The sequence below is a fragment of the Colletotrichum godetiae genome (genome assembly GCF_030913485.1).
Source record: "Colletotrichum godetiae strain CBS 193.32 chromosome Unknown BDP55scaffold_71, whole genome shotgun sequence".
In the NCBI taxonomy this organism is placed as follows: Eukaryota; Fungi; Ascomycota; class Sordariomycetes; order Glomerellales; family Glomerellaceae; genus Colletotrichum; species Colletotrichum godetiae.
In genome coordinates this window covers 81,201-105,654 of record NW_026851319.1, presented here as the reverse complement: position 1 = coordinate 105,654, position 24,454 = coordinate 81,201, and the positions used below count along the sequence as shown (strand labels likewise).

The following is a 24,454-nucleotide window of genomic DNA, read 5'->3' as shown; positions in this document are numbered from 1 at the left end:
CACATAAGAAAGAAATATCCCAGTACAAATTTTTGGATTCCAGATATGTGTAACTTGTTGCTGGGAACTTGAGAACCATCAAAACCAGAGGTTGGCTCCATTTCACCCATGTCACATGATTGCTGAGCTAGTCTATTTCGGGTACAAAGGTACTCCAGGCGGCTGCTTGGGGTGGATCACGACTGCCATTTCCAGCTTCCCAGTTGCTTGCTGTGACGGAGCTAAAGATAGGTGTGGGCTATTCTCTCTGCCGTCATTGCAAAAATACCAACTCTTCCTCAACTTCGCGACCTTGAATAGCAACGAAGCATCTGAGGTACCCAGAACATTCAATATGGCGGACTCGACATACATCAAACCGGAGCCCTACATCAAGCCCGATCCCGAAGCCATACCTGCCGCTCCCGTCGACGACGACGATCTATACGAAGATGCTGGCGACCTAGAGTTCTTCGATCAATTGAGCGATCATGGCGCCTTTGGGCAGGCATACTTAGCACGCGTTCCGAAGGACCTGTGGGAAGCATGGGATAGCTTGCCGGATGACGCAGAAATCGAGATTGGCACCATGCGACAGTGGGACGTGGTCCGTCCAGATGGCAGCGTTGAGGTACTGTAACATGCGCGACGCGACAAGGCTAGATAGACAGCTGGGCTGACTTCTCTTGCACAGCATCGATTCAAAATGCTACTCAATTCCGAACGCGCCGAGCACCAGCTGATGCCGAAGGAATACGACTTGGAGATGGGGAAGGACATCGCACGCAGCACGTTCATTTTCACTGAGGAGGACCTGCCTGGCTTCAAGGCGAAATCCAAGGCACGAACCGACGCGGCAAACGCTGGCATCCCGGCTCGATTCCTGAGACCCAAGACGGAGAAAGTGGAGAAGAAGCCATTCGAAAAGGGTCGCCGATGGCAGCCATACTACCGCAAGGCGATTCCCAGTCAGTGTAATGCACCTAACACGGCGCAGACCAGCAGCTAATTCAACGCAGAGAAGACAAAGATTGCCGCTAGAATCCAATACGAATTGGCGTGCAAGCCTGTCGACAATGCCGAGAGCCAGGCAATTCTCCAGCGGAAGCAAGTCGAGGCTCAGCGGCCCAAGCATACCCTGCAGATCATGGAACAGCGCGCAGCCAACAGTATTATCCACCATGGATCTGCTGCTGCGGTTGAGAAGTTTGGCTCCTTCATCGTGAGTAGAACTTGGAGGATACTAGCAGATTCATTGCTGACGAAGAATAGAAAACCTCTGCGCCTACCAAGGCCACCAAGCCCAAGAAATCCGAAAACAGATCCGCCCGCATGTCGGAGGAACAACTGCTGGATGGTCTCATGGAGGCTTTCAGGAAGTACGAGTACTGGAAAATGTCAATTCTCAAGGCTAGATTTGACCAGCCTGAGGCTTTCTTGCGCCAGACATTGGAGAAGATCGCAGTACTAAACAGGTCCGGCATTCACGCCAACGAGTGGTCGCTTCAAGAGCACTTAAAGAGCATGGCATCCGGCGCCACTAGCGAAACGGCACCGGAGGAAGCCGCCGCAGAGGATGATGACGACGAAGTGGTTATGGAGGATGTTGTCTAGTGACCATTCGCAATTGTACACAGATCGGGCCACAGAACCCGCAGGGCATCGCAAGGCGTTTGGAAGGGCATTTTTTCTCATGGACAGTCTTGGATGGAGGTGGCTCTTACATTCAGGGACATTTTGATACCCCTTGGGGCACTAGGTGACGACATACGTGTCGACGGGTTTGCAGCTGTCCCTCCCATCGCAGCACGGTAGGGCAAAACAAAGACAGTGATATGCATTCTGATTGAGATACGATATATGGAGGCTCGTGTTCGGTGGTAGTGGCGACACAGTGTCCAGTACCCCAGCTTCTGACTTGAGAATTGCTGTCTTTCATTCACAATCCACCCGTGAGCAAAGTGGGGAAGTGCACAGTCGTCAAGTCCCTCCTTCGACTTGATCGACCTGGGTTCAACCAAACCAATCTTCCAAAGACAGCATCAAGACCTCACTCCATCACTCCCGTGTTGCACATATGCCTCAAAATACCCTCAATCTCGTTTTGGACTTTGACGGTACCATTACGACAAAAGATACAATCGGTACACTAGCAGAAATCGGCCTCCAATTTCAGCAGCAGCGCGGGGTCGATCTCTCTTCGAACTGGCAGGAGATCCTCCAAGATTATAGCAAAGACCATGCCGACCATGTGTCCACGTATCTTCCAATCGCAAATAAGAGACGCTCGCTTGAAGGCGAGCTCGCCTTCTTGCGGGGTCTGAAGGAAGTTGAGTCGCGATCTGTTCAGAGAGTGGAGAGGTCAGGCATCTTCCGGGGCATCAGTCGGGAATACCTTACACTTATCGGTGAAAATTGCCGGAGAGAAGGAAGAGTCAATCTGAGGGATGGCTTTGCGGAGCTCATGGACGTTGCCAAACAGAAAGGCTGGTCCGTCGCGATAGTCTCCGTCAACTGGTCGGGATCATTCATCAAGGGTGTTCTTTCGGACTATAGCGTCGACATCGTCGCTAATGAAATAGAGTTGGATGGAAGCATCTCAGGGCCAGAAGTGATGGGTTCAACGGCGCGGCAGCCGTCCCTGATGACGTGCGAGGATAAGCTGCGAGCTCTTCAAATATTCGCAGCTCGTCAAGGGGTGGAAGATATTGGGACGCTGGTGTACTTTGGTGACTCCACTACAGATATTGAGTGTCTTTTGGCAACACAAGGGTTTGTGATTTCATCCAACGCCGAGTCGAGTTTGATGAAGACTTTGAGAAGAATAGGGTATCGAGTGCCAAAGGTGGAGGATGGTCGGGCGTCCGAAGGCACAGCATGGGCATCGACGTTTGTAGAGGTTCTCAAGAGTGGGCTCCTATCTTTAACGGAAACACTGTAATGAATTTCTAGTCTCGAACACCCAGATTCCGCCCTTTGGCTGTGCGAATGTTATGTTAGGCAGTGTTGTTGTCCTATAATCGGTTCTTTGTTCGGAAACATCGAGTTGACAACCATACAATAACCTAGTCTCCTTTGTTTACTTGAGTATAGAACAACTCTTAGAAGCCTGAGATCATGCGTTTCCATCCGGAAACAACTGCAGAATTCTAAACTCGAGGTATGTTCGATCTAGGCAGGTAACATGTACTACACAATCTGCCTTCGAGTATATGAGCACTTCGAGACTCGGGTTGAAGTTGCCATGCCAGTTCCTCGAATCAACCACAAAGCAACAGTCAGTTCAATTCCCCTCAACTTTTCCACTTTTACTGCTTTTTATCTCCAGCAATCATGTGTTTCTACCGCGCCACCGTATACGAGTGCAAGCACAGCAAACTCGGCAAGAAGGTTACAATCTGCAAGTTGCAGCGGGACCTCCTCAAGTACACGGAAGATAACGCCAAAACCACATGCATCGAGCGCCGTGTGCACTCCATGAACTGCGTCCGGAAGGCTAGAGTTTGTGACAAGTGCCAGCGTCTCGACACCCTCAAAGGCCGCACGCAGGAAGCCTTGGACAGCTTGAAGGAAACCCTGATAAAGGGCAAGTTTGTCAATGATGATTCTGAGGAGCGCAAAACTAAAGCTCTCGAGGATTTTGAGGCTGTCGAAATCCCCAAGATCGGAATTGAGTCCTCTGACGACGATAGCACTGAGGTTTATGAGACCTTTGAAATCGTCGAGACTCCCAAGCTTGGTTTGATCTCTGCAGAACCCGATGATGAAGATGCTACTTCATCGAAGGCAGAGACGTCTATGGCCTCCGAGACTTCGGAGATTCGGAATACCTCCGAGGCTTCCAACGAAACGGTTGATACTACTGACACAAGCAAGAATCTCGCCGAAGACGCCGATACAGAGCCCCATGACTGTTCGTTTTGATCTGCCAGGTGGTAGGCTTTGCTATTCCCTGCGCACCGGATCACAAGATGTCCAGAGATAGCGCAGATATGTTCGTTTTTAGTTTGCCTCAGGGGTTTAATGCAGTGTCCTCTATCTGCTTTAGAACAAAGCTAGGCGTTCAAGAATATACATAAAGTCTTGTGTTGGTATGCTATCGCTGAGTAAAAGTGTCTAGTCTCTAGCGTAAGTGGTGGTATCTAACAAAGCTGTGAATCTTTGCGAAGAAACTTTCAAGAAGACCTAAATGAAGTATACAAATAGATCCCAACTGCGTTTGGCGTCGGTGGCATTGCCATCTTTCTGACGAGCATCCGTAGATCAAAGCTCAGACACGAAGCCTCCGTAGCAAGCAAAAAGTTGGGCGTGAGCCTATAAACTCGACTTAAATATTGTTTCTCTATGGATGTTATCATGAGTTCTCAAAACAGAAAGCCGAGAGACATAACTACATTGATCGTGCTTCGACAATCATAGTAAGCATTCAATGTTGCGAGAACGCCATCAAGCGCAACCTCTAACGTTAGTCAAGGGAGGTAAATATCGGAGACTGCAGTGTATCAACACGCTTATGACAAGGGAATAGTGTATTGAATGAATTCAAGTTGAGGTTGTCCGCAATGGGAAGCTATGCTACAAATAATTCAACACCAGGACATAGTGAATAGTGTGTACTTTCCTTTCTTGTGCACCCTGCCGCCTGCGAATAAGAACCCCGAGATGCCAGTTATTTGAGCTGCACAGAGCGCAAGACACACCACACAATACTTTGTCGCTTCTGTTGGATTCCGAGAGGTGGTTGTGGCGTGAGCTACGACATCGACAAGAGGTCAGATCATTCCTAGCTCCCGTACACCGGCATTCAACACCCAGATTCGGGTCCGATACGGTGGACTTACATCTCTCGATGTAATCCTGCCTGACGTCTGGAATGCTCGGAAGACGCCATACAGAGGCTCAAATTCCTCGCCTTGCGTGAGTATTGCTTCGGTTTGAAATCCAAGTAACAAAATGCAAGGCGACCTCCCTTCCTCGAGGATTTGGACAAAGTCATACCTGAATCAAGAGTAATCACAAAATATAGGAAACTCATCACGACACACCGGCCGTATCGTGGCCATTGGCATTGCGTGGGCCTAGAGTCAGCTCTTACAAGCAGGCCTGGGTCAGGGCGGCGAAGCTGTCGAGGAACAAAAGGTATCCGACGGCAGGAAGACTGGATGAGACAATTCAGACACGGCCGGGCCAGGTGTCAGGTCACCTTTAGACGGGTTGCAGTGCCGACAAGCGAGCAGATGCCTATGCCAAAACATGCAAAGCATGGCAGGAATGTTTATGGATGTGCGGGCTCGTGTGCGACCAAACCCCCAAATTTTGCTTTGAGGCGCAGACATGGATGCGACTTGGTAGACTTCTCAGGGTCCTGGTGAGCTTCGTGGCTCACAGGGGTTGTTGAGTATGTATCAGTCGGACCAAGCGGTACAAGTCATCCGATAGCAGGAAGGGTTTGAGGCTGGATCAACCGCAGAATAACCCCTTGTGCCCGCTCTTATACTGCAGACACCTGTTGCAATGTACGTTGCTTCAAGACAGTCCATTCTGTTAAATGCCTATTGATATCGGGGGCCTCAAAACGAGGTGTGTGAGCCTGGTATGGAGTTGTCTGGTCATACAAGCCTGACGGGCGGGCATTGGAGAGAATCACAACGAACATGAGCTGCATCATGTAGGCTTGAATGAGGTTAGGTGGTTTAAGCTGCCATGCGATGCAATGCAGAGCAGCCGGGGGCGGGCTGAGGACGTTGGCGTTTGGTGTTTGGCGTTGTAGCCGTGAATGTGGTGTATGATGTTGGAGCTGCATAGACCGTGCGTAGGCGAGGGTAAGTTTAAGGAGGTTTAAATTGAAAGGCAGTGATGCATTTGGTGTGCCAGAAAACGGAGCCATCATGTATAAAGATTTGCGGTCTGAGTGTTCCAAGTTGACGGTCAAACGGTCTAGGAGCTGGCGGACAGCAAGCCACTGGAAACGTATCTCGGCGAAAATGAGTTGTATAGCAGCTAGGAAGCAAAGTAGTGGGCTGTAGCTGCGCAAACGCCGCATAGTTCGGATGGGACTTGCGGAACAGAGCAACGCGGCTCTAGCTCTGATGAGATCATTTATGCCTCCTGCACGCTAGGAGTACTTACTATAGTGCAGTAAGGTATCGGTGAGGGTAGGGATTTCGAGTAGAAGGCGGCATTGCAGAGGCAACGATGCCCTTGAAGATGCATGTAGTGTAGAGTTACATCCGGGTCTGGATCTATCGACATCTCGGGCGACACACGGGTCGACTCCTCCATCAAGTGGTCATCGACTATCTGAACGCCTCATAGCTCGACGAGAGTGAAAGAAAGCAATGCCCTTGCAGACAGCAATGGTGAACGAGCCGGGGTCAGGGAAGTTTTTGTTCACGTAGTTTCCGTGCCTTCTCTGCAGGTACCTTGGCCCTCTGCGCCTACACAGGAATTCCCAGCTCGGTCCGGACGCTCGGCAAAGGCGGAAAGACCCATGCGAGGTGAGGAGAGACCGGGCGTGCTTCGTTCCTATCGACGTGCCATTAGCACAGAGAAGGGCTGGCTGGCTGGCTGGCATATTAAATATTGGCTTCGAGGCGTCCCGTCGGCTAAGGACCAACGTATGAATAACTTTACCAAGGAGAAATACCCGTAAAGTAGAGAGATAGTTGAACCTACATCGAGTTCAATAGAGGCCTCAAGCTTCGGTCGGACAGTTCGAATGATGCCCTTGATTCGTGGATAGGTGGAGGTGAAGATGATCTACAGCTAGTGGCTACCCAAGCACCCAATGTCAGTGTGAGATGGATGGGGGAGACTGAGGCCCTGTGCCATTGGGGTGGGTGCACTTGAGGTGAGGAATGCAGAGCCAATGGCGACCTGCCTACCTAAGCTGCTTGAAAATATGTTTACGTAAACTTACTCTTCACACCAAGGTAATAACATGCATGCATGCACTTTACCTTGAGGGAAGGCACCCCAGATGTCGTACCTGCCTTACCTTTGACTTGATTCAGGTACCTATGTACCGCATCTGGCTCAACTTCTAAGCGCTAAGGCAATATCTAACCAAGGTAAGGTGCCAAGTGCACTCTCAGGTGGGAAGGAATCTCATAAGGTAGGTAATCACCGAGAGCCCTTGAAACTGGCGTTGTTTGTGATTCGAATCTTGGAAGCCAACAAGTCTCCAAGCCACCACAGAGCTGTGCACAACTTTCGAACAGAACGGATAGGTACTCCGTACGAACATGGCATCGGAAGTTCCTCGTCACGGGCCACCCTGGAGATCAGGAGGTACATTGCGGAGCAAGTTGGCGGGAGTGAAGTAAATTACGCCAACTGGCAACTGCTTGTAAAGTGGAACCCAGGGGGGCAGGAGATGCAACTTCCAAGTGGAAGGAAGGGCCAGGAAGGGTGGGAGGCTGCTTGCTCCCCGCATCCGCGTGCGCGCAGCACGCGGATATCAATCAGGGTCTGGCGGCATCGCCGCGCTGGCCCTCTATTCGCAGGAAAAGGACGTATCCGTACCTTGGGGAGTTGAGGGCTGTAAGTTGTGGAGGCTGCCCGGGTCGGGTGTCGCCGCATCCACTTGAAGCATTGCAGCAATTTACCGTCCAGTCCTGCATGCTCGAGGCATTGTCTACGTGGTTGATGTTTCTCATGCTGTGCCACGAGAGATAGATAACGACGGGAATTGTGCTGACGACAGTCTTTCGTTGTTTGACTTTGTCCTTACTGCTAAGACGACAGATGCAGAGTGGCTTATGGTAGATGAGCACGGAAGCATCTGACAATCCTAGCCCCTGCAGCAGCGCTTGTTGTTCGTGACCAAATGGTTCGCCGTAGCAGGCGCCGCTTTGGGGGTCTGAGTTTTGAATGTCCAGTATCCGTCCCAGTGTGCCAGTCAAGTAATTAAGCTGAGGTACGGATAGGTAAAGACGACCTGGAAGACTTGACAGGTTTGGGTGCACATTGTGCTATTTCCCTTTCTGTTGCATAAGGCGTCGAGTCCAATCTTCTTTCATCTTCAGCGCCTCCCATCTCTTATTAAGGGTCGCCTGCCAGAATGACATCCCCCTCCCAACATCCACACGTCCCCGACACAACAAACAAGCTGTAAACGTCAAGTAGATTGCTACTACGGGCCAGGGGAAGGAGTCAGAAAGAAGCGGTCGGACACAGAGAGACAAAGAGCCATGTGTATGCGGCGTGCGGCGTGCAGCGTGCAGCAGCGGTTTGCCGATGGCGTACAGCGATAGCGCCCACCCCCTCCTTCGCTTTCTTACCGTACGCAGTACTCCGTAAGGTCCATTAGTAGGTATTGTATCTTAGGTGAGGTACCTTATTACGAACACAGCTTAGGTACTCCTGAGCCCTGTGCCCGAGTTCTCCGTGGTTCTGGACGTGCCCCAAGTCCCCTAAAACGATTAGATAGTCCCCATACAGGGCTCAGTAGGGTAAAGTGCCTTTGGGTGCCGGCCGTGCCTTAGTTACCCACCCCAACCCCCTTTCCTCATGGCTTGGATGTATACTTCCCATCTGCCATCGACAGGGACTACTTTCTGATAGTATGTCGTTCTTGCTAGAACGTTAGGTATCTTGCGTCCTCTCAGGTACTTGGCCAGGTTCCTAAGAAGCGCATTGCTCTACAAACTCCCTCTCTGCCTCCCATCTCCCGTCTCTCCGCCTCCAGTATCCGCGTCCGTCCTCTCTCGTATATCTCCGGGGCCTGCTATTTGCACCCCCGGCTGCCCTCCCGTCCCTGCCCATCTTTCCTCCTTCAGAATCAGGACCCCTTCGTCAGCCGCCCAGGGCCCTTCTTCTCATTTGCAACTCGGAATGCGTGACTCTGCTTGACACCTCCGCCTTTTCATCCTCCATATTGCTGCCCTGCTGCCCATCTCTTCGCCTATTCGCCGTGCCTTGTTTATTTGTCTCGTCTCTCTGCTCCTGCCCTGTCGTTGCTGCAGTTGCACCTCCGCTCCTACCATTACCATCGACTCCTTGCCCGTTACCTTCCTCAACTTCATTCCTCTCCTTCCCTCCCTCTCAACAGTCCTCCTCGCTCTTCTGCAAACGATACCGCTCGAGAACAAACGATTCTTCTCACCTCGAGCCTTACCCCGACGCCAAAATCCCAATCGATCCAGCAGTCGATGCCGTTTTACGAAAGTACGGCCCGCCGCTGATTTGTCCGACCGCTCGTCGCGCCGAGGTCTAGTTGTTACCCCTCGAGACAACCGCCCTTGGAAACTCGTGCAACCTTCACAACGAGAAAGGAACCGATTTACTCCGCGGCATACAGGCTGAGTTCCCCGCAGCTAATGTCGCCCTCGCCAGCCTGGCACATCGGTTTCTCCGACATTCAACATGGAGCCCGTTCCCGAGACTGAGAGAATGGAGGAGTTCCGATCCTCACCACTTCCTTCGCTGCGCATACAGAACCCGACATTACTTCCTCCTGCCGTCGCCGAGCCTGAACCTTTGCGAAAGCCCCCGACCCTCCGCCGCCAGACCGATCCCAGTCCCACTTCTCCGACTGCGCCGTCTTGGACTTTTACCCCTCTGCCCTACAGACCGCGTACTACGTCGCCCTTGTCCGGTCACCACACGAGATCCAGGTCAGCAGCGAGCTTGGCCCCTCCCATGTCTCGCACCCAGTCTATGCCTGGCGTCAATGGCGCTGGCCACATCCTGTTCTCCCCTCAATTCCGCCCCGCCAGTCCTTCCGGATCGCCCGCCCGCGTGCGAACACCACGGAAGCCCGTCGACGAGGCATTCCCGACTTCACCTATCCGCGCCTCCGCCTTGGACCCGGATCGACAAACTGCAGAGCGCCACAGTTCCCCAAACCTGATTGGAACGACGCCCTCCATGGTCCTGCCCCGACATCGTCGCCCGTCCTCGCCATTGCGGCACCCTGGTCATGCCAGCACGCCGTCGTTCACAATGCCTACCACCCCTACGTATACATCTGCGTCGTCTTCACCATCCTTACGAGGTTACGACTCCTTCTCACATGGCTACGGAGCCTCTACTTCGTTTCCTTCCTCATCGGTGCCGTCAACCCCGACATCTACAAGATCGAGGAGTCCAAGCATTTCTAGTCTGGAAACCATACCAGACTCGCCTGATGCGGAGGAGGCAGCTATGGAGGCAGAGAGAATTGCCCAGTTGAAGGCCGCTGCAGATGCTGCAGAGAATGGCGATGCCAGCGAACTAAAGGGCAAGAGCGGTCTAGACGCACCCTTACGTGGCAGAACGCTGGGTGGGTTTGGGTCGAGAGACAAGCGAAAGCGCTGGAGTGTATGTGGCGCCGAAAGACGACAAGATCTCGACTTGGAGACTATTTGGGAAGACTGAGAATTTGGAGACCTCCAAACGTACAACGCAAGTGCGGACAACCAGGAAGCAGACACGGAGCGAGAAACACCTCAAAGGCTGGAACACAGCAAAAGGTTTCGAGGTCTGCAACGGCGTACAATTCCCGATACTCATTTGTTCAGAGTGTCCGGGTTTCTTTGCACTGCATTTAGCATCGATAAGGTTATGGGCATGGCGGCGTTCAGTGAACTCCTTCTGATACCCTACACTGCATTTCAACTCACAAAGGGCATGACGGAAAGATTGTAATCATATTTGGGGTCTGTACTTTACTACAAATGGGACGTTTGCCCCCTTCCGACGGGGCTCGACCTCTACTTCGAGAAATGGCGTTGGAGGTCTGCTTGTTTATGAAATATACCACATTCATGAACCTTCTTCTCCCTTTTTGAGGCGTCTTGCCGACAAGCCGTTGTGTTCTGATGTTTTTGCTCATTGCGACGATGTCTTAGCTGTGGCCGCTTGAAGGGGTTGAAAACCGGCCCCCTTGCGTGATACTATCAAGCCCCCTCCCACTTCTTCAGGACCCGACTCTCAATAGACAACACCCATAGTCTTCCCTCTATTCTTGAGCCCTCCGCACTTCCAGGGAACCAAGGGTTCGATACCTCCTGTTATGGAGATCACACAACTCCCTGAAGATCTGGGCGACGACAGCAACAGTGTATAAAGACGGACATGGCTTACACCTCAAAGATCTTGGCGTATCAAGCAACTCAGCATACACTCGGCTTGACACAATACCTCACAGTAACTGTTGTTTTAACTATTCATTACTTCGGCCTTCTGTTATCTCCCATCGCTGTCGGTCATCTTCCAACATTATGCAGCAGAGTCTCTTCTTGGGCATCACCGCCCTTCTCCTCGGAAATGCGGCAGCAGCTCCGAAAAGTTCAGACGAACAGGTGAGATTGACACAAAACTCAATTTGGATCTTTTGGAAATGGCATATTGCTAACCGATGTGGGAAAAAAAAAGGTCGCCGCCCACATCGTCCGAGGCCCAGACTCCCGACCGGACCTACAATCGGGTGAATGGGTCCGTCCAATCGCCGCCCGGGGCCGCTCCGGATTTCACTTCAACGGCACCTCCAACGGGACTTCGTCTGCCGTCGGCACGGGCACCGCCGTGGGGACTGCCAGCAGCACTCACTACACGCTATCATACAACTCCTCATCCACCGCCTCCTCCTCTTCGTCGTTCCACGCTTCTGGATGCCCGGAGAGCGTCACCACGTCCTTCACAACGGTTGACGTAACCTTTTACATCACGGCGACTACTTCTTACGGCGGCAACTTGACATCCTCGAGAGGTACCGGCACGGCCTACTTGCCTTCATCTTCATCCTCACTGCCTGCCAACTCTACCAGTTCGAGAGCTGCATGGAATATCACATCCTCGACTTCAATGATCATCTCGACCGGCTACACTCTGCCCGTCAACTCAACAACCATCTCTTCCGTGGCATCGTCCGAGTCCCCCTGCCCTGACGACACTGCCAGCACTCACCAGCCGTACCCCAACATCACGTCAACATACTCTAGCTCGTCCTTGACGACAGGAGGTTCAGATGGAACCGTCACCTCCGTACCCGCCTGGCACAACACCACATCTGCGGTCCCCTCTCAGATAACCGAGCCTTGCGACGGCGATATGAGCTCCACCTCCTCCTACATCAACTCGACTTCGATGGCGTTCAGCAGCCAGCTCAACTCCACGGCGCCGTGGTCCACAAAGACATCGACCAGCGCGGCCGTAGAGACGCCATGCGACGACGAGACCAGCACCGGAAGCGCTGTTCCCCCCTTCACCTCTAGCATGACCCTCATCAACTCAACCATGACATACACGCTCTCCACAAAGACTCAGAACGGAACGTACAGCCAGTCCGCCTCCACCACCTCGGCCATCGCCACAACCGAGCCATGCGACGACGAAACCACCGCCAGCGCCTCGACCTATAGCTCAACATCATCCAGCTGGACAACGCAGACGCCCGACGTGACGCCCTTCCTCCCCAATACCACCAGCAGCATCGCCGTCACGTCGTCCACCGCTCGGGCAACAACGGCGTTCTCCTCCGTCATCCCGACGGAAAGCTGCGTCATCGACACCTCCATGGCACCCATCACCACCGCCTCGCTGACCACGGTCCCGACCTCGACCACAATCCCGACAAAGACGGTCTGCCAAAACGACGCGCCGACAGGCAAGCCCATGCCGGGGAACAACCACTGCGGCGTTCACGGTCTGCCGGTAGGCAACTACTTCTTAGCTCGCTTCGTCAACAACGCGCCCAACGTGCCCGTGACCCTTGAGGGCTGCTACCAATTCTGCGCTGTAAGTTGGGAACCCCCCCCCCCCCTTTCTTCCCGACTCTGAACCCGACATTTCTGACAAGACTCCTTTCTTCACAGAGCGTCATGAACACCACGGACGGCTGTAAGTCGTACCGCTTCTACCCCGAAAAGGGCCTCAATGTCCCGCGGTGCGACCTGTACGGCAGCACCGTCGCGTACGCGCTGGACTCCATCGACAACGACCACCCTGACCTGTGGTTCGATCTCACTTGCGGCTCGCCCTCCAGCGAGCAGTGGGCGCACCTTCCGGGTATTGGGCGTCTTCACGAGCTCGGCCTGGTAAGGTAGACATCTACCTGAACGACGATTGAGGTGGCTTATACCTAAAAGTGAACATACGAAAAAACGAGAGATGCTGCTGAAGCATCGTAATACAACCGGAGAAGTGTAATAGAGGTTTCCCACTGGATGGAGTGGCAATATGGAGAACAAACCACAGTGGTGCATAATAGTATAATCAAGAAGGTTCATCATTCATACCTGTCATGGCTTTTTCATAATTTGGTCATATGACACCCTGTCGTAGACGTCTAGTCTAGTCAAAGGGTATCCGTCGAAGATTGTCACGTGCCCCCCTCTTCCTCATCTCCTGAGCAGCGGCGACACTGCTGGGAACCTTGATACCGCAGCAATCGCCCCATCCAACGTGTTGATGCTTATGCTTGCTCACATTCCCCGGGTCGATCTCGCCGCTTTCCTCTTCGTGTTCCTCGTCACCTAGCTCAAAGTCCTGCTCTGTGCTCATCCCATCCACTGCCGGGATTAGTGAGCCGAACAGGAAGTGTTGCATGACTGGCAGTTTCCTCAGAACCTCGGCGACGAACATTCGGCGCATACCGCCCTCCACCTTGGTCCACGACTTGGAAGCTGAGATATCGTCCAACATGGGGCTGTGCCATCGCAAACCCTTGACCGTCTTCGTATCGTTGACAAAGTTGACCTGGCCAAGGTAGAGATAATCGTGACTGAACTCCTCCAGTGTGAGGTCTTGGTGGATCGCTAACGGTGTGATGAATGGGTGGTGAAGAAGCTGCGAGGCTCCAAATAGAAAAGGGAGGAACTGGTAGTCGTCCAAGCCCCAGACTCCGTGTGAGCCAGCGGGTTCCAGATAGTACGTCAACTGGACGTTGCGCATGACCTGCAGGTACCTCTCAAATACCCTGAGGACCAAGGGTCGGAAGTCATCCTTAGTGATGATTCGGAGCTGGTAAAGGCATAGAAGCCACATGATGAAGTTGAGCTCATGTCCAGAACCATAGTCTATCCTCTGCCTGTTTCCAAAGGAATGCTCCAGATAGACCGAGACCTCAGTATTCGCGGCCTCGGCAACGCTCAATCCCGTCTGCCAACTCTCTGCCTTCTCTTTCACTAGGTCCAAGAACGTCCGGAAGGCCTTGTTGCCAAAGCGCGAGCCCTCTTGATCATCTGGGGGGGTCTCTTTGACAAATCCGTCTACTTTGTCGAGTATGCCGAGGATGGACTGTAGCGTAGGGCTGAGTTCGCTATCTTTGATGGCGGAGCGAGGTGTATCTTCGACGGACTCAGAGAGGCCAAAAACGAAAGCCAGAACTAGCGTGTATGTAGGGGACGACAGGAATAGCTCGTGGTCTTTTTGGGAAAGGATCCGTCTTGAAGGGATTTTATATTCGAGGTCGTCGAGGCCTAGTGGTATAGGTAGCGCGGGCGTCTCGGGACGAGGTATTGGGTTGGAGGGAGTTTGTCGACGGCGGCGGGGTTCCAGCCTGGGAATCTTGTTGCTCAAAGTCGGCACGGCTGTTGTGCCAGCATGCGTTGTAGTATCTGCTGAGGCCATTATAGGACAAACGGAAGACGAGGGCAAGTATCCAGTGATGAAGCGATGGTAGTGCGACCAAGTTCGACGGAATATTGAGTGATGTTAAAGTGAAAGTGTAGCTTAGCAAGCTCGCTGAGCCAAGTATCCGTACGTACGTACCTGCCTAGTCAATGAAGCGCCCCCACCTGAGGTAAGGTACGGATACAGGACGTGCCTGCCGACGCAGATCTTGATTGTAATTGGTCTGTTGCCGGGAGCTTTGCCTTGTGGCAGGTACGTACCTGTGGCTCACCAACTTCATCCCAATTTTTCCTCTTGGAAGTTGCTTGAGGCAAGATATTCAAGCCGCCCGCCATTGTACTAATTCGCGGTCACTTTTCAAGCGTACCTCAAGGGAGAAATCCTAACTCATCAGCTTAGTCCCTTATCCTTCTTTACCAACAACCCCGCATCACCGTTCGCCATGACTCTCAATTCGAACCCTCAGGCCCGCATCTCGCATCTGCCGCGAGTAGATGGCTCGGCAACGTTTTCAAGGAGTGGTTATTGCGTGGTTGCGGCCGTCAATGGGCCGATTGAGGTCCAACGACGAGACGAGAACCCCTTCGAATCAGTCGTCGATGTTGTCGTACGACCTGCTGCAGGGGTCGGAGGTCAGACTGTCTTTTTTCTGGCACCATGCGGACAACTTTGCTCACAGTGACGACTATTTAGGCACAGGAGAGCGCCAACTCGAGAATATTTTGCGTTCCGCCCTTCGCCAGCTGATTCCTGTCAAAAAGTTTCCTCGTTGTCTCATTCAGGTCACGCTTCAGGTGACTGAGACGCCGCAGAACGACTATGCGAACAGCAAAGTAGTCCAGGCTCATTCTGTAAGTGAAGAAGTCCATCTCATATATCCCCAAACCCACCGCCCTGCGTCGCCTGTGTAGTACCATTGCTGACTATCCTATTTTCTGAAAGAGTCTGCCTCAGTTACCGGCTCTCTTTCACAGCGCCATCTTGGCCTTGCTGTCGGCTGCCGTGCCTTTGAAGGCTATTGCCACATGCGCCACTTTGGCCGTCGTCGAGAAGGGTGACAAGATCATCGTTGACCCTTCTCCTCTGGAGATAGACCAGTCAAAATCGCTCCACGTTGTCATATTTACGTCGCAGAACGACCTTTTGTTGCTGGAGAGCGAGGGAACTTTCTCCATGGCCGAGTGGGATGAAGTGATTAGCAAAGGTCAACTAGTGTGCAGCCAGCATCGTCAAGCGGAGGTGGGCGCGGCCATGGACGACGACAGCCAAGACACAACCGACATGCAGCAGTTCATCCGGACCGTCATGGAATCGAAGGCTGCGTAAAATCAGCCCATCAACCGAAGCATACAGGGTCCTGGAACCGCCAAGCGACTATCAAGGCGTGGGTGATGCCTCATTCAGGAGTTCCAGTGGAGGAGAGATGTCAACACTGGCACACTGCAATCGTTGGTGAGATGGGTGGTACCAACGAAGAACACGCGGCATCGACGTCTAGACATCGGGGCTTGCGCCCTTGTAGCAATAGGGATGGACCGGACTGGTTCGCTCAGTTATGAGTGGCGAGAATGACAGACTGGGGAGAGTGTCGAAACGAGACGGCCGATGGGGTGGCAGGCGAATTATCACGAGGTTTGATCGGGGGGAAGCAACGATGACAGCATCCAGGAACAGCATTGGAGCTGAGAGCCGGGAACCGGCTCGGCAATGAGCCTCTTCACAGGCTATCACTTTCCACGCACGTCAGAAGCAGCAGCAACATGACACGGAAGACAAGGGCCAGAAAGTTATCCCGTGGCCGACGATGGGAAACTGAAAGTAGCGAACCGACCTTGGGTCAGGTCGCATACCAAAGTCTGGAAAAAGTGGATTGGTCATTATCGGCGGCGTTGTTTGGCCCGTTTGAAGGTCGCTGAAAGTGCGGCGTGAGGCGGTGTTTCAGCTCAACCTCAGGGGTCCTGAAGCGGGCAGGGGCACGGGGAAATCTGCGACAATGACAGGCCCCGAGGTTAGGAGCTACCGGGTGTTTCTGACCAGGACGTCTCCCGTCACGGTGTTACCTTTGACGCTCTCCCGTCTGCGGAGGAAACTGGAAACGGCTCCGTGGCCGTCTGCCGTGGGAGGGAGGATTGGGTGGCTTGCCTTTTTGCATCGGTCGGCACTGGAAAATGGTGTCATTCTCCTGTGGGTGGAGTTTCTCCTGTTTTACCTCACGTTAGCTACCTTTGATGCCCAGGCCTTCGGGTATCCTTAGTAGAATTTCGATTATCCCGAGAAGATCTCCCTGGTTTATCGAGTCCCTTTGCGCCCCGGATGGCGATGTCAAAAAGACATCTAGGTATGAAATGAGGTGACCAATAAGTTGTAGCCGCCAAGAGCCATAGTTAGCTACGAGGTGGCATGGTATTAGATTGATTTTGCTCGGGGTGGCTTCGGGTTAGTTTAAGCATAATTGATGTAGACATGTAAGTAGGGGCGGAAATGCGGTAATCGCATCCCATCTTTCGGAGCAGCTATTTTTTCCCTCACATTTTACCTATCTCCAGAACCGCAAGTCTTCCATCTCTCTTTGGCCTCCAGCAAGCAAAAGGAGCGAGTTTTATGGTTGCGTACGCGTGTGTTCCAGCTCGGTGGATCCGGGCCTGTGACCGCTGTTCCGCTTAGGAGGTTTGGCGAAGGCAGCGCCGCAGAGCTTCTAGAACGCCGTGCCTTATCGGTGAAAGTTCCCCCCTATACGGTGTGATTACAGAGTTTTGGTGTGTACCAAAAGCACGTGTTACCCAGTAACATGGGCCGGGTAACCGCCAGCCAAGCAGGTCCATGTACAAAAGAATAGGAAGCCTGGTATTCGTAAGGTGAGTTAACTCTGCCCGTGGCGGACCAGAAAAGCGGGCGGTGTTTGATCCGCAATAAGTCCAAACCAGCTCGACTCCTCCTTCCTTCTCTATGCAACGCTGATGATAACAACAACAAGAACATCGGCGACAACCTTGGAACATGGGAAATTCGCAACAACAGCAGTACGGGAGGTGGATTGATGTTCGAAGGCAGCACAGCTCTCATTCGTACACTCTCCCTCCAGGTTCCCGCAGACACCTGACAGCAAGCCCCATCTGCCATGTCTTTGATATCACCCAGGATCTCTGTACTATTTGTTGTTCACATCAGTGCTGGTCCAATATCACCTTGGCTAAGGCATCTCGAGGTAAGGTTCGTTCCGAAGAAAGGCTTGGCTATCGGTTCTTCTTACACACGGCCGAGCCTTGTCGTCACATCCCCCACTTCACTGATTCTCCTCGCCGGCGGTTGACGTTCTACCGGATGGGACGCTCCAGATCTGCAAAAAGGGTTTTCTTCCTGGAGTCTGTCAAGCGGTCAAGCCATGATCTTCTCTCCCAATAAGCCGTCCGTTCAGCCATTGGATGTCTCGGCGCTTCCCAAAGGCAATCGCGCCGTCCAGCAGCAATCGGGCTACCTCGGACGACAGCCTCGATCTGCAGACATCACACACACCTACCTACCACTGACCCTTGCTTTCTCTCTTCCTCTATCTTGCTGTCATCGGTGGATCATTCTTGCCGTCTCGGGAAGCCTAGGACCGCCCAAGCCGAGCAGCAGCAGAGAGTCAAGGCTCACATCCTCGAAACACAGTGGCATAATGCAGTCCATCACTGGAAGAGGATCTACCTAGACTTTGCCCCTCGCTCAGGAACAGGACACAGGCCAAGGTGCGGCCTGCGTCTTCCAGCGGAAAGTTGAGGCCAGACCCGGCGGCGAAAACACACACACATATGCACACGCACATGAAAGAAAACTCGCATGCCGTACCTTACTCGACTACAAACGAGTGATTCAGGAGAGAGTCAGAAAAAGTTGTTGCCGCCAGAATTTGTGTACGGTGGTATGGGATATGGGGAAAGACTTGTGATTTGAGACGACGGGAAACGGACAGATTCGTTGTTTCGCCTCCGACCACCCCGGCCTAGCGGCGTCCCAGACATGAGAGTGAGACTGCACAAGCACCGGTCGATCAGGGCAAAGCAGAGACCAGATTGAAGCCGCATGGCTCTGTGGTTTCTACGTGTTGTGCGGATAGCCTCTGCCCAGTCGAGAGCCACGGTTTTGGTATCATCACAATACCTAGCCACCTGGCCATCTGTTGTGGCTGTCTCACTACCGTGCGGGGACACTTCCCATGCTGCCTCAGTATGGTGACTGCATGAATTGCTATTGTCATTGGATCCAGCCAGCGCTTGCCGTTGTGCCCGCTTGTTGGAGATAGTTCCACGTTGGCCGCAGTCTGGCCTATGGTGTTGATCTTCTTATCACTTGAATAGAAGGAGGATAGTTCCAGTCAAACGCCTCCGACAAGTAGAGTCGCGCACAGATCTGATGCGATTCAATGGCTGTATGTCGGACTGCCCGGTCTCCTTACACGCGGTGGGTGATCATTGATGCTACTACAGTCTACACGTGTACGAGAGAGAGGAGACCAAAAGTCCAGACAAGAGCTGATCATAGCATACAGACCAAGGGCAATAACAATAACAATACCAACCGGTGAAGAGAAGGGCTCTTCTCGTCTCGTCTCGTTTGTTGACGTAGAGGAACATAGGCTCGAGTTGCAGAGTATTCGGTACCGTCACAAGTGCGACATTTGTGGCGACCCGAGCGGGTACACGATACACTTGGTGTCCCGTCTCCTGTTGACTCTCCTGGACCACGCTGCCCACAAGTTGCAACAGCAAAAAGGGATGCTGTGCGTGAGGTGCGGGCCTGCGGCGTGCCGCGTGCCTGTCAAGACACGGCAACATCTGGCTCCAGGACGCCGGTATGCCCAGTAGTGTAAGGTACCGACTTGGCTACTTTATCCATGGACCCTACTGGTTGCAAACTGGCTATATCCGTCTCCGTACAGCAGGTAGCCCTTTCGGTATTGGATCATTGGTGCACCACGATCCCAACGGGCTTGCATTTGGCTGGGGGGGGGGCAGAGGATGTACCCGGCCCACCACGGGGGTCTGCCAATGTCATGCCGCCCCTTGTTCGTCTCCCTTGCCCTCTAAAGAACCTGGCCTTGCAGAAGAGGTTAGAGGAAGAGACGTTTGACTGGGGATCGCCAGGGATGTGGACGGGGAGTACGTATCGACGTTTTACCGCTCGCCGCACCTTGCTTGCTTTGCATCCTCGTAGGCACTCACACCCGTTGGCTTCATCACAAGCCCAGTCTTTTAAGGAACCAGTCCTATCTCTAGGTCTATGTACACGTGTATCTGTAGCGTACAGATGCATCTTGACATGCCCAGTTGCGACTACAACAAGCCATTGTCGGAGCAAGTCCGTACATACGTATCTGTCCAGGACCACATAATGTCCGGCCTCCTGACAGCAGGATGTTGCATGCAGCATGGCAATGCGCGTACTGCGGTTGCTGAACCATTGGAGGCTGTCAAAGGCCCAAATATGATAGTGACACGGTTAAGCATATGGGTCATGGATGTGGCTAAGGAGTACCTAGCAAGGTATTCGGAGCTCGTAATCGCGGTCTTCGTAACTTCCTTCGTACGGATGCAGTCCAACGACAAGGCCAGGGCGGATAGAAGTAGGTAATAGGTTATGGATCAGGACTGGGGGGCACGGGTTACCGAGAGGGAACAGAAGATTGGCTTCGTGATATCCGTACCTTACCACCACCTGAAGGGGGAGTAGGGATACCTCGTGAAGAGAAGTCAAGTGGATTGTTCTCAGCCCGTAGCAGATTAGCAGAACAGGGTGCTTGAGCTTGGGCGTTGTGGCGGGAGCGCCCTTTGTCGCATCACATCCATCCTGCTGCTCGATTCGATCGACATCAGACTGAAAACAATAAGAATGGAGAGGGGAGGGGGTGGTAGGGGAGAAGAGGGGAGAAATGTCTATTGTGACCTAGAATATTAAAGCTCCTGCACTGCTGGGACGAATTCTGTACTGACCTTCTTTCTGTTCTCTTGTCAGTCAGTCTGGTCACTCTCTTATTTCGTCCTCGTTTGGTTTATCGCTCTTCTTCTTCTTCCTCCTCCTCCTCCTCCACCACTACCATCTCCTCCTCTCTCCTTCTCTGCCCCCTCACCCCGTTCCTTTCGAAGCAGAGCTCCGGTAGTTCTAGCAATTACCTTGGTCGCTACGTCTTTTGGGGCATTGTCCATAGTTCTTTACTTTTCTGCATCGCCTTGCCTTGTCTTTGCATCAGATACCTTGTGTGTGCACTGCATTGCTACCATACCCCTTTCACTTAATTACTTTTTTGCGGCTGCTGGCTTCTCAGCGTATCTTGATTGATCGCCTTCGGTTTTACACATTCGACTCGGCCCAGTTCTCGTCATCCTCAACCTTCTAGACGCCCATCCGGACTACCAAGAACCGATCTGCTAGACGAGCAGTCCCATCGCCCAGGTTTTGATTAATCGTCACATCCGACTGCAACATTGTCAGACAAATCAGCAGCCATCAGCCTGGTTTAGTTATCCGTCCCAAGGCGGCAATTTGACTCAACTTAGCGTCATTCGTTCCATCCGAGGCCCCGTCACACCCGAGTCACCACTCTGCAGGAAGCGCCCAGCTTACCTGCACATCGACCTGCATCTCTGGAGGGTGCGTGAGAGAAAAAAGACAGACAGACTCTCTGAGCGTAGTGCTAGAGCTACGACTGCCGACCTGATCAAGGTTGCCAGGTTACCAAGCTTGCGAAAGCACCGACTCTCTCTCTCTCTCCCCGTTTGGACAATTTCCCGAACTTGTGTTGCATCTACACAGATCGAGGTATTTCAGGTTGCATCAGCACAACCTATCTTCTCTTCCCGACATCAGAGACAATCTGAACACTTGTACGAGTTCGTGGTGATACCTACGTCCAGTACGGATACACGTTCCATCACACAGCCAAAGGTCGTCCAATTCGCGGCCTATCATAAGGATCTACACGGCAACAACGCCCAGCACTACCTGATCGATCCCATCGGCGTCGGTGGTCCGCAAGGTCCGGTCGTTGATTTCCAGGTTCCATTTCCTTGGAGTCTAGAAAGTTGCTTGGTTCAGGTTGACCTACTTTGTGTGTGGGTCTCCACGTTGTAGGAACAGTACCTACGCTGGTACTAGCTACTTCTCGGTTCGCCAGCAGTGTCTGCAAACTGCTACCGCTTGGTGTTCGCTCGGCCTTAGCGGAGAAACAGGTCCCTGCCCACCACCCACCCCGACCCCTGCCCGCTTCCACGGTTCGCCTACCAAGTCGGAAGTACCTCCCTTCCACTGCATACGGAGAAAGGCACTCGCACCTTCTTCCATTACCCTTTTGTAAGGTACCTTCGCCGTACGGACACAAGTCGTGCAGCCCAGGCCCCCAGAAGGTGCTATTATTACTCTTTCGTCACTGCCGCTGCATTATTATTATTATTATTATTTTGCGACAATAAATTACCACCTAGCCGTCCAGCGCTCACTTTCGGCCTACGGAGACCACTCACGGTTCACTTGGATCGGTTCGCGCGGTACAGAGTACTTCGCTCATCCATCCATCCATCTATCCATCCCCGATCCTCAATCCACATCTCTTCTCACTTTCCACGCCCCGTCGGCGGAGATACGGCAGTGCCACTATTCTTAACCATGTCGGGCTTCGTCTCCTCGCCCACCGCCCTGCACCCCGCCCTCAGTAATCCGAATCCGCTTCCGCCGCCAGCGCCAGTGTCACTGCAACAGCACCAGCCGTCTGCGTTGCCGTCCTCGTCGTCCTCTTCCGACCCCCATGGAGTTAAAACCTCGCTTTCCGACCGCCCCAAAAGCTCCAGCGCCAGCGTCAGCACCACCACCGTACACGACAGACCTCTCTCTTCTTCCGCCTCCACCTCCAACTCCCTCTCTCATTTACACTCCCACTCACACTCACTGTCACTGCATCGCAATGCCGGTCCGGTAGTAGAGGAGGAACCCTACGCTTGCGCCCAAGCCGGATTTTCCGCTACAGCTGCTGCAACACAAAACCCCTCGTCCTCGATAAGAAGAAGCTCCCTATCAATCACCTCGACCGCCGCCTATCCCGAGCTGCTCCCGCCTCCTCTGTCCAAGTCTACCAACGCCAACACCAGCGCTGCCGCCCATCCTCCCAAGGGCCATCGCCGCGCGCCTTCTCACGAAGTCCCCCGCCAGACTATTATGAAAGCTTTGGCTTCAGTTGTTCGCAGAAATAAACCTGAAGCCCTTTCCCTTACTGGCATGTTGTCCCAACAAGGCGGTTGCGACAACCGCCCCGCCACTTCTTCGTCTCAGAAGCTGGCTGACGCCTTGAACGAGCTGGCCAACCGGAGTATGACCCCCACCACCGCCCTGCCTTCCTTGCAGTCCCCCTGCTTCTACCACAACCGATTCGATGATGCCGTCAATATCGACAAGGTCCTCGAGGAGATCAAGAATGACGACTGCATGTCCCACTCTAGGCTCGTACAGACAGCCACCGGCGTCCGCGAGGTCTCCAAGCAGTTACAACGCCGTCCTATCAAGCGCGCTGTTCGCAATGTCATGATTGTCACCAAAGCTCGCGACAACCAGCTCGTCTACCTGACCCGCGAGCTCGCTACCTGGCTGCTTCGCACTCCGAGGTACGGTGCCGACGTCGGTGTCAACGTCTACGTGGACGCCAAGCTCCGCAACTCTCGACGCTTCGATGCCAATGGCATCGTCGCAGAGAACCCTGCATTTCAGGATATGCTCAAGTACTGGACGCCTGATTTGTGCTGGAGCCAGCCTGAGAAGTTTGACCTGGTCCTCACCCTCGGCGGTGACGGAACCGTCCTGTTCACGTCATGGCTATTCCAGCGCATCGTCCCCCCCGTCCTGTCCTTCAGCCTGGGCAGTCTCGGCTTCCTGACGAGCTTCGAGTTCGAAAAGTACACGCAACACCTGGAACGGATCATGGGTGATGAGGGCATGCGCGTCAACCTGCGCATGCGCTTCACCTGCACCGTCTACCGGGACGGCACTCTTGGCCAAGAGGCGGAGGAAGGAGAGCAATTCGAGGTTCTCAACGAACTAGTCATCGATCGTGGCCCGTCCCCCTATGTTTCGAACTTAGAACTTTATGGCGATGACGAGCTCCTCACCGTTGTGCAGGCTGACGGCTGCATTTTCTCAACCCCGACAGGCTCAACTGCTTATTCACTTTCGGCCGGAGGCTCCTTAGTACATCCCGACATCCCGGCTATTCTTCTGACACCCATCTGCCCGCATACCCTCTCATTCCGCCCGATGGTTCTCTCTGACACGATGCTCCTTCGCGTGTCGGTGCCTCGCAATTCCCGCGCAACGGCGTACTGCGCCTTTGATGGCAAGGGTCGCGTTGAGTTGAAGCAAGGAGACTACGTAACCATTACCGCCTCACAATATCCTTTCCCTACGGTTGTCCGAACTCAGACGGAGTGGTTCGACAGCGTGTCCCGCACTCTTCGCTGGAACACGCGCGCAGCAATGCAAAAGGGCTTCGATCCCTCTGCTGGTGGCAGCCTTTGCCCGTCTGAGGACGGCAAGGACGATGATCCGGAGTGGGACATTGACACTGACTCAGCCTGCTACGCAAGCGAGGACGGGAGCATCAGTGCGAGTCCCTTGAGAAGGCAGATGAGTCTGCTGGGTATGTGATTAACGGCCGTTTATTTTTTCGTTAGAGACAGAGCATCATGATTCCCACCTTTCTTCACAACCACGAAACAGGCGGCTCGGCTACGCAAAGCAGCACGCTCTGTTCCTCGGCATCTCACCCTAAACCCCCTACCACTAGCGAGGAGGGTGAGCTAGACCAAGATGCATTGGCATCTTTTTTTGTTTGTTTGTTTCATAGACTTGAGCGATCTCGCAAGGCATAAGAAAGAGAGGAAAGCATAAGACGACCACTTTT

At 53.3% G+C, this 24,454-nt stretch overlaps 10 protein-coding genes across 10 annotated transcripts; 7 read left to right on the top strand and 3 right to left on the bottom strand.

Moving 5' to 3' along the window:
• Window positions 1-334: 334 nt before the first annotated feature.
• BDP55DRAFT_564801 (transcription initiation factor IIF) lies at window positions 335-1,593 on the top strand (the record flags this gene model as incomplete). Its single annotated transcript, XM_060570365.1, has 4 exons — window positions 335-610; window positions 674-947; window positions 999-1,201; window positions 1,252-1,593. The coding sequence occupies 4 exons, from the start codon at window positions 335-337 to the stop codon at window positions 1,591-1,593; spliced, it is 1,095 nt and encodes a 364-aa protein (XP_060423366.1).
• Window positions 1,594-2,056: 463 nt separating this feature from the next.
• On the top strand, window positions 2,057-2,920 carry BDP55DRAFT_698275 (HAD-like domain-containing protein; the record flags this gene model as incomplete). Its single annotated transcript, XM_060577769.1, has 1 exon — window positions 2,057-2,920. The coding sequence occupies one exon, from the start codon at window positions 2,057-2,059 to the stop codon at window positions 2,918-2,920; it is 864 nt and encodes a 287-aa protein (XP_060423365.1).
• A 392-nt stretch (window positions 2,921-3,312) lies between these two features.
• BDP55DRAFT_525701 (uncharacterized protein) lies at window positions 3,313-3,570 on the top strand (the record flags this gene model as incomplete). The annotated part of the gene is made up of 1 exon (XM_060567807.1): window positions 3,313-3,570. A coding segment is annotated over one exon (258 nt), but the record flags the coding sequence as incomplete, so codon positions are not given.
• A 755-nt stretch (window positions 3,571-4,325) lies between these two features.
• On the bottom strand, window positions 4,326-5,359 carry BDP55DRAFT_682112 (uncharacterized protein). Its single transcript, XM_060576251.1, has one exon. It carries the CDS (start codon window positions 5,313-5,315, stop codon window positions 5,088-5,090), a length of 228 nt encoding a protein of 75 aa, XP_060423363.1. The 5' UTR covers window positions 5,316-5,359; the 3' UTR covers window positions 4,326-5,087.
• A 111-nt stretch (window positions 5,360-5,470) lies between these two features.
• On the bottom strand, window positions 5,471-6,091 carry BDP55DRAFT_720532 (uncharacterized protein; the record flags this gene model as incomplete). The annotated part of the gene is made up of 1 exon (XM_060578476.1): window positions 5,471-6,091. The coding sequence occupies exon 1, from the start codon at window positions 6,020-6,022 to the stop codon at window positions 5,471-5,473; it is 552 nt and encodes a 183-aa protein (XP_060423362.1). The 5' UTR covers window positions 6,023-6,091.
• Window positions 6,092-9,345: 3,254 nt separating this feature from the next.
• On the top strand, window positions 9,346-10,338 carry BDP55DRAFT_637700 (uncharacterized protein; the record flags this gene model as incomplete). The annotated part of the gene is made up of 1 exon (XM_060573013.1): window positions 9,346-10,338. One exon carries the CDS (start codon window positions 9,346-9,348, stop codon window positions 10,336-10,338), a length of 993 nt encoding a protein of 330 aa, XP_060423361.1.
• Window positions 10,339-11,183: 845 nt separating this feature from the next.
• BDP55DRAFT_637699 (uncharacterized protein) lies at window positions 11,184-13,007 on the top strand (the record flags this gene model as incomplete). Its single annotated transcript, XM_060573012.1, has 3 exons — window positions 11,184-11,264; window positions 11,338-12,699; window positions 12,777-13,007. The coding sequence occupies 3 exons, from the start codon at window positions 11,184-11,186 to the stop codon at window positions 13,005-13,007; spliced, it is 1,674 nt and encodes a 557-aa protein (XP_060423360.1).
• A 247-nt stretch (window positions 13,008-13,254) lies between these two features.
• BDP55DRAFT_564827 (serine/threonine-protein phosphatase 2A activator 2) lies at window positions 13,255-14,532 on the bottom strand (the record flags this gene model as incomplete). Its single annotated transcript, XM_060570368.1, has 1 exon — window positions 13,255-14,532. One exon carries the CDS (start codon window positions 14,530-14,532, stop codon window positions 13,255-13,257), a length of 1,278 nt encoding a protein of 425 aa, XP_060423359.1.
• Window positions 14,533-14,977: 445 nt separating this feature from the next.
• Window positions 14,978-15,861, top strand: BDP55DRAFT_733982 (exosome complex subunit Rrp46; the record flags this gene model as incomplete). The annotated part of the gene is made up of 3 exons (XM_060580159.1): window positions 14,978-15,167; window positions 15,229-15,386; window positions 15,478-15,861. The coding sequence occupies 3 exons, from the start codon at window positions 14,978-14,980 to the stop codon at window positions 15,859-15,861; spliced, it is 732 nt and encodes a 243-aa protein (XP_060423358.1).
• A 6,435-nt stretch (window positions 15,862-22,296) lies between these two features.
• On the top strand, window positions 22,297-24,239 carry BDP55DRAFT_682101 (ATP-NAD kinase-like domain-containing protein). The gene has a single exon (XM_060576250.1). It carries the CDS (start codon window positions 22,720-22,722, stop codon window positions 24,196-24,198), a length of 1,479 nt encoding a protein of 492 aa, XP_060423357.1. The 5' UTR covers window positions 22,297-22,719; the 3' UTR covers window positions 24,199-24,239.
• The last annotated feature ends 215 nt before the right edge of the window (window positions 24,240-24,454 follow it).